The 8,187-nt window shown below is 39.9% G+C and overlaps 1 protein-coding gene across 1 annotated transcript in view; it reads left to right on the forward strand.

Annotated features, from left to right (window-relative positions):
* Positions 1-8,187, forward strand: part of LRP5 (LDL receptor related protein 5) — an 80,626-nt gene that overhangs the window by 64,019 nt on the left and 8,420 nt on the right. Inside the window, exons 11-15 of the mRNA XM_019615456.2 lie at positions 535-737; positions 3,083-3,294; positions 4,149-4,339; positions 5,386-5,595; positions 7,980-8,105. Of these exons, the coding sequence (XP_019471001.1) occupies positions 535-737; positions 3,083-3,294; positions 4,149-4,339; positions 5,386-5,595; positions 7,980-8,105 (942 nt within the window). The remainder of the gene's footprint in view (positions 1-534; positions 738-3,082; positions 3,295-4,148; positions 4,340-5,385; positions 5,596-7,979; positions 8,106-8,187) is intronic.

The following is an 8,187-nucleotide window of genomic DNA, read 5'->3' on the forward strand; positions in this document are numbered from 1 at the left end:
TTTTTTTGGTATCATGCTGCTTGTCTGGCCAAAGGGACACTGTATGAACTATCCTCCTTTTAATTTATTCAGAGGCTTGTTGTTGCTCAGGGTCCCATTTGAAACTATACTTTCAGGACACTTGGTATGAGAGGGTTTACAGTCAGACTAATTTGGAATATACATTCTCCAAAAATCTACAGTGCAAAAGAAGACTTGTGTTTCCTTTTTGCTAGTTGGTGGAGACTTAGCTGTTATCTCATTGATCACAACCGTAGGGATCTGACAACTTCCATCTTGATGTTTTATTCCTAGAAACTGGGTCTTCTGTGCAGGTCCCTTAATTTTACTTGGTTTCATGTCAAAACTGGCTTTCAAGAGGATTTGGACTATTTTCTTCCTTTTCTCAAAAGGTTATTTAGTTTTCAATGTGAATATAGTTGTCCATTTGAGATTTTATCCTCAATGTTCTTTGTCTTTTGTGTGTTGGTTTCCAGCAGTATGTTTGACCACGTAAGTCACATTTTCTTATGCATTGTTTTGTCTTGTTTTCAGCTCCGACCAGTTTCCTGTTGTTTAGCCAGAAATCTGCCATCAGCCGAATGATACCTGATGATCAGCAGAGTCCAGATATCATCCTGCCTATGCATGGTCTAAGGAATGTGAAGGCTATTGATTATGATCCTTTAGATAAATTGATTTACTGGGTAGATGGGCGGCAGAATATTATAAAAAGAGCCAAAGATGATGGCACTCAGGCAAGTTTATATGGTGTATATAATTTTGTGTGGGTTGTTCTCTGAGCTTTGTAACTTTCCCCTCCAGTCCCTTGCACCAAAGAATCAGCAGTCTAAGCTTTATTCTTGCCAATGCTTATTCACATATATTCTGTGAAATTTATATGTGAAAATTACAGAGGGCTTTCAGGATTGTGAATTTTAATGTGTACACGAAGTAGTATAACAGTGTAGCACACCATGTGTATCTGAAATTGCAAGCCTTGAACTGTGGTGTTTAACTAAATGTGGGCAATGAAGTAAGGGTGATTCACTGTCTGAATTATATTCAAGAAAAAACAGTAGTTTAATATCAATATTCTTTCATGCCAGTTGTGTGATCATATTGTCATCATTGTAAAGCTCTTGCAAAATGAAGACTCTCTATACAAGCTGTAGTTAAATCCTGATTGAATGTACAACTGACTGCTGTGTCAGATGGGGATAGGCTTATTCACATGCTTCATTGTTCTGTTGGGTTGGGTGCATAATTGTTTTGGGCTAGCTATTCACACAACAGTAGAAAGAAGTGTGCTGTTCTTCTGGGCAGTGTTCTGTGTATGTTAGCATAGCTTAACTCCCAGGACAGGATAACAGATCATTTAAAAGCTACAGTTTGAATAAGAACACAAAAGGAAATGGAGAATAGGCAACGTATATTTTCCTTGTTCTGAGCAGTTATCTAAACAACGTAACATGATTTCAGTGGAACTGGGCTGGCCTCTTCATACATCTGGGGAATCAGTGGTTTTACAGCACCCTTTAAAGAAATAATTTGTGATTTTACTTTTTGGCCATCTCTTCTTAGACTGGGAGGAGGTCTCTCAGTATAAGCAGCTGGCTGGGTTGTGGATGAATTTTGAAGTGTTTATTTTGCTTTTTTGGATTGCACTAGGTGCTAATTGTTGCAGTCTGTCTTCTCTTTGGTACTTGCTAGGTGCAAATTGCAGTGGAGATTCATCTGCTCTGCTTTCCACTAAGCTGGTCAGATAGCTTTGAAGAGACAGATTCCCTGCAAATTTTGACTTAACAATTTTCACTAATGATTTTTTACTGAATTTTGCTAATTCATGCTTTTTGCAGATGATGCATATTACATTCATACCTGGGTAATGTTACCCTCAATTTCAATAAAAGAACTATTCATCAGTATTTCTAGGCATGCTGTCAAGCAAAAGCAAGGATAAAGATTTAATTAGAAAAAGGAAGCATTATATTGCTATGTAGAACTTGGTGGATTAGAACCAATTTATTGAAATATAAGTAGTTCTGAGTGTCTCATTTTGGCATTAAGCTGAGTACGGAATAGTGTTTTCATCTTTCTAGACCCATACAACCTTTTTTCTGCTGCTGTTTTCATTTTTGCATGGGGAATGCCCTATTAGGACACTTGGAGAAGCCACCACTTCCCTCTGACCTTTATCATCTGACTAGTAGCTTTCATCTTTGAAAAGTGCTTAGATGTTGTGAGTCCTGCCATCAGTGTTAGTATCCCCGTGGCACTGGGATTAGGAGTGCACTATTGAAATGTTTCTAATTTTAAAGAAACAGCAGAAGCATAGTTTTCCTTTAGGGACTCTTGGTATGCTCTAGTGTTCTTCATGGAAGTAAAGTATTGAAGTGCATGTTGGAGATGTAGTATATAGAGAGTAACTACTAAGGTAGTTAGATTTGGAGGCAGGTTGTGGGGGAGTTGAGGGTAATGGTTCCTGAAACTTGACAGTAATGTCAGATTTTATGAAGAACTTCATAATGACACAAGGGTTATGTACCATTATGTGCAAAGTAATGTTAGTACAATTGTGAGGTGAATCTGTGGCCATCTGATGTGTGAGCAAACAGAACTAGGTTTCATTGGAATATCTAAATTTATAAGAAGAAGCAGGTCTTAAATTATCTGCTATGCTACAAGTAATACAAGTAATCTTTAGGAGGAGATTCAGATATATTCAGCTGGCTGGGTAACAGTACGCATCTTGCCAGAAGACTGCCCTGTTTGTTCTGCTGTTTTGTTCAAGGTTGTTCTGTGTGCAAACATGCACTACTGTTTTCTTCCATCTTCTGCTAATTAATTCTACTTATAGGAGGCTCCATAACTGCTTTCTGGGGAGTTTTGCATAGTCTTATGGATTTTGTTCTGATGTTTTTCCTCACATCCACAATTTGAATCACGCATTTTTTTTATTATGCTTTGTCACAGTTATTTTATTTGGTATTTCCTTGTGGTCTTAGGCTTTTCTGGATGCTCACATAGGTAAACGGTGCTTTTTGTACAGAGTTCTTATGGAGCAACGACTGGAAATCATTCTCTAAATGCTGTCTTGCAGCCTTTTACTGTCATGAGCTCTCCAAACCAAAGCCAGAACCCAGAGAAGCAGCCACATGACCTCAGCATTGATATATACAGCCATACCTTATACTGGACCTGTGAGGCCACAAACTCTGTCAACGTTCACAGGCTGAACGGCGAGTCAATAGGGATGGTGCTGCGAGGCGACCACGACAAGCCCAGAGCCATTGTAGTGAATGCAGAGCGGGGGTGAGATTCCTTTCTTATACAGAACACGTTTGGGATGTGTGTCAGCTGTGTGTGCTGATGCTTAAATGCCAGTTTACTGATAGATGGCTTACCATGTGTTTGACAGATGTTGAATGACAATATGTCATAACCATATGGATGCAGCAGTACCCAGAGACTCTATCTGAACATCTGTGGGACTGTTTTTTTGTATGGTGCTCAATGTACTCTTCACAGTTCGAAAGCTGCTGTGGGGAGAGGGGAATTAGAGGAAAGATGCTAATCTTATTGGGACTGACTCACTTGGACATGGCTTATGTTTATATAAGCTTTTCTGCTTTCTCCGTTAAAATGGGAGTTTACCCTTGCTGATCTCTTAAATACTCAGCTTTTCTATTCCAAGTTTTTAAATAACTTGAAGATAAATGTGCTTTTAAATTAAAAGAGGTCAAAATGGCAGGGAGACTGTGTTGAATGTAGTGGATACCTAGGAGGGCTGAATTAGTGATCTCTATCCTGATCTTGTCCTTCCTTAGTTCCAGAAATCCTTTCTCTCCACTGGCTCTGTGTTCTGATTGCTGCCACTCTTCATTTACACCATCACGAATTGCTGTGCAGTTGTGTAACCTATTCACCTATAATATTGGGGAATTTGCCCTCAAGAGATAATGGAAATGTCTCAGTATGCCAGTTAGCAAATGTTTGGGGTTCTGCAGCTGGTTAGATTTGGATCTTTCCTGTGGGGAGCAACAGCCACCACACTGATCCCTGCATAAGCTGTTCACGTTTATGGTTTCAGAACCCATGTGCAAATGTGAGCTACTTCCTCTAAGTTCTGAAGCTCTCACCTAAGCAGCTCCTGCTTTTCTTCTCAGGTACATGTATTTCACCAACATGCAAGAGCGAGCTCCCAAGATTGAGCGTGCAGCCCTTGATGGCACAGAGAGGGAAGTGCTTTTCACAACTGGGTTGATCCGACCAGTAGCACTGGTGATTGACAACAAACTCGGAAAGCTTTTCTGGGTGGACGCAGATCTGAAGCGCATCGAAAGCTGTGACTTGTCAGGTATGTGGTATGTGGTTGAATATTTGGAGCAGCACATGCCTGTGTACAGGACATTATTCCTTCTTTGATACTGACCCCAATAGCTTTTACAGTTGCCATTTCTGTGCAGGCAGTCACAGCTAACAATTACTGATGGGCTTCTTTGATGTGATTGGAATAAATGTGTCTGTAATGATTGCCACTCTCCAAGAGGGACATTTGACTTTTGATATCTTTTGATATCTTGCAACTCATGCAAGATCAGATTTAAAGGTGTTAGCCATCACAGAACCTCTGAATTGCTCCCTCCTTTTATTTTCCTGTGATTTAAAAAGTTGGTGTAACTCTTCAGTTTTTCTTGTTTTTAGAGTTTGCAGCCTACTATATTAAGGTAGCTTGAAAGCAAACCGAAGGGGAGTGGCTTTCTTCTAATAGAGATGATAAGGCAGCTGATGTGTGATGCATTGGTGTTGCAAAACAGTGGAAGGAGATTGATATGTTGCTCTTTTCCCACATTAGTAAAATAAAGCATTACTCCACATCCATAGGAATAGCAGCACACAGTTCTTGCATTTAATCATTGAATACGCAGAGCAGCTGACAGTGCTGAAAAAATGGAGAAATCTGCAGTGTAGCACATAGGATCCAATCTCTGTGATGCATTCTCATTGTGTGTACAAAAAAGGAAATTCTTAAAAGAAGCATAGAGGGAAGTGAACTAGCATCAGGCAGTTAATTAATGGCATTCTAATTGGAATAAATGTTACATTCTTATGCTTGGCTGCGCTGTACATAATTTATGCAGTAAATTAGTTGAATCTAGTGCTCATTAGCATTTTTATTATGTATTCAGATTCCACAAACTCATTTTGTGGAGATGTCCGAAACTTAAATTCCAAAAGTTAAATTTAAATTCCATTTTTCCTGAACATGAGTTTTCTACTTTGCTGCTGAACTGGGTTTAGAAATTGCCTCTGTTTGTTTCAAAAAGTGGTGTTTCTTTGTTTATTTTTGTTGGGTTTTATTTGTCTTTTAAATGAGTTAGAAATTGTTTCTGTTAATCTCAGGTGCTAACCGTGTGACTCTGGAGGACTCCAACATCCTTCAGCCAATGGGACTGACTGTGCTGGGGAATCACCTATACTGGATTGATAGGCAGCAGCAGATGATTGAGAGAGTGGAGAAAACTAATGGGTACAAAAGGACTAGAATTCAAGGCCGAATTGCTCACCTAACAGGCATTCATGCTGTGGAGGAACTTGATATGGAGGAATTCTGTGAGTTTCTTCAAATACCTGATGTTTTTCACTCTTGGTCACTGTCTCAAGCTGCACGTTTCAATAATATTGGCTTTAGGTTAGGCCATGGAGTGCTTTCAACTTGAAGGGCTGGACTATAATAGAGGAGGAGAAATAAGTTTCTCATTCTTGTCCAGAGGAGGCCTTTTGCACAGCTAGAATATGTGATTTCACAGCACTTAGTTAACTGCTCTGTACCAGGTCGCACGATAGTGAATTAACTCTCAAAGCTGTTTAGAAACAATTAATGATTGCTAATTTTTTAAGTCCAAACAAGTAACAGAGTTGGAAATACTTTTATAAAGAAAGAAAAGGGAATAGTATCTCCCTTTTCTCGTGGGGTTTCAGACCTATTTGTAAAGCATGACTGGTTTGACTCAGGGTGACTGATGGTATAAAAGCCTTCAGCAAGGGAAGGAGTATGGGCAGGATACTCTGAAAACATACCTTTGTGAATGTGGAATTTCTACTTGATTAGAAGTGGAGCCATTTTAGGTGCTCCATTCTGAAAGAGGTCGGTCATGTTGGACCTTATTTTTCTGGCTTACTTACTCAGTTCCTGCTCTCTGAGTGCTGAACTTCAAACATTCTGTGCAGGATTATTCTGTGGTAGGTACCTGGGAGACAGCAGAAACCTTCATCCATCCTCATGCTGCCTTCTTCATGGAAATACGCCAGTGTGGTAGCTAACTCAGGATGTGTTACTGTTGCAGGGAGAGAAGCAGCAAACCCTTGTAGATGGCCCCTATATTTTGTATTTCCCCCCTCCAAGGCACACTGCAGAGCGAAGAAACCTGGGAAGAAGAATATCCTTACTTTATCTTTGGTGGGCAGTAGTCAGTAAAGTTTTTCCCCTCTACCCGTGTTCCACCTTGCCCTATGGAAAGATGGGGGAGTACAAGACTACAGTATGGCAGAGTAAGGGAATGTAAGTCTGAGGTCTGGAGAGGAGTAATGCTTCCAGTACATGAAGCGCTGGGGCTAGAAGTCTTATATAGGGAGGATACACATGAGTGCAAGCTTGCCTGTATGGGTAAACTGTTGGAAGGAAGGTAGTGTATTTAAGCTGTAGCTGATTCTGTTTGCTAACCCTTATCCAGATGTTCTTTTTTCTTTCACAACACTCAGTTTTTCTTCTTCTGTGCCGTTTCTTATATTTTATTGCGTTTCAAAGGTAGTAAGTACATAACAATATGATGGAAAATTATGGAAAAATAATGATGGGAAAATAATTTTTCTTTAAATCTCAACACTGTTAATAAGAAAACAGGGAGAGAGAGGACTTTTATATCCCATATGTTTTTAAGAATGTTTATTTTATTATGGCAAGGGTAATGTTTCTTCTGAGTTGCACTGAAAGGAAGCACTTTTTTACATCTGAAGTCTGTCCAACGTAGGTGACTTCTGTTACAACAGGAGAGTAAAAATAAACACGTGCATGTGCATGCCCACACAAAAATGTACATGATGGCACTTTTTCTGCTTGTGCTTCAAACATTAGTGTCTGCAACACTGTGTTAAATTGATGAATTTGCTAAAGGTGAAAGCAGACTGTTGAGAAGCCTGAACAGATGGAAAACAGCTTTGGCACAGAAATAGTGATAACTGTACCATTTCTTTGTGCAGTGGCATTGTGAGTAACATAGACTCTGGCCTCACAGATCATTCCAGCAGATGCTGTAAAGTACTCATCTGGGCTGGGATCCTCAGACAGTGCCTTCACCTGTCTGTGCCAGTTTCTCATCCAACTAACACTTCCTTAGTTTGATTTCATTATAAATTATTGGGTTCTCTGCTCTTTTGAATGACTTATTTGGGAAGCCGTGTAACTTCCCATTTTATAAATATATAAATAATTGTGTGTGCTCACATTGCAGTTTTGTGAGTAACAGGGAAGTGATGAGGGTGCATAGGGGATAGGACTGGATAGTAAGAGGTCTTGAAGATTAGAGGCAAACCCCTCAGGGTTTGGTGGGCTGGCATTCTGCAGCAGTGACTGCCAATTCTTGGTGCATGGCAACCATAGAAATGTGGACGGGATTCTGGGTTTGCCTTAAACATGTCCTTCTCAAATCTGCTTCCTCACTTCTCTTCACCTGAGCTCCCAAATTCATTTTATAAGTTCTTTGAAGGTCTCCGTATCACTGCAACCAGGAGAAATATAGTCCTCGTGAAGTAGTAAATCAACTTCTGAGCACAGAACTGAAAAACCTTGCATTTATCTTCCTATGAATTTGCAGTGAAATCTTAGTTACGTAACTAGAAATGTTTTGTGGGTGGCTTTGTGAGCTTGTCTTAGCTAGTAGCTAAGATTTTTTTTTTTTTTAACACTCTCTAATCAATCTTTCTGTGTGCTTTTTCAGCTGCACATCCATGCTCCCGTGACAATGGTGGGTGCTCACACATCTGCATTGCCAAAGGGGATGGGACTCCAAGATGTTCATGCCCAGAGCACCTTGTGCTCCTGCAGAATCTCTTAACATGTGGAGGTGAGTTATGTTTAATGGTGCTGCTAAGTGGTTTACGTTGGGAAAAAAAAAAAAGAAAATTAAGAACCCCTGAAATATCAGA

Source organism: Meleagris gallopavo, chromosome 5, assembly GCF_000146605.3.
Source record: "Meleagris gallopavo isolate NT-WF06-2002-E0010 breed Aviagen turkey brand Nicholas breeding stock chromosome 5, Turkey_5.1, whole genome shotgun sequence".
Lineage (NCBI taxonomy): Eukaryota > Metazoa > Chordata > Aves > Galliformes > Phasianidae > Meleagris > Meleagris gallopavo.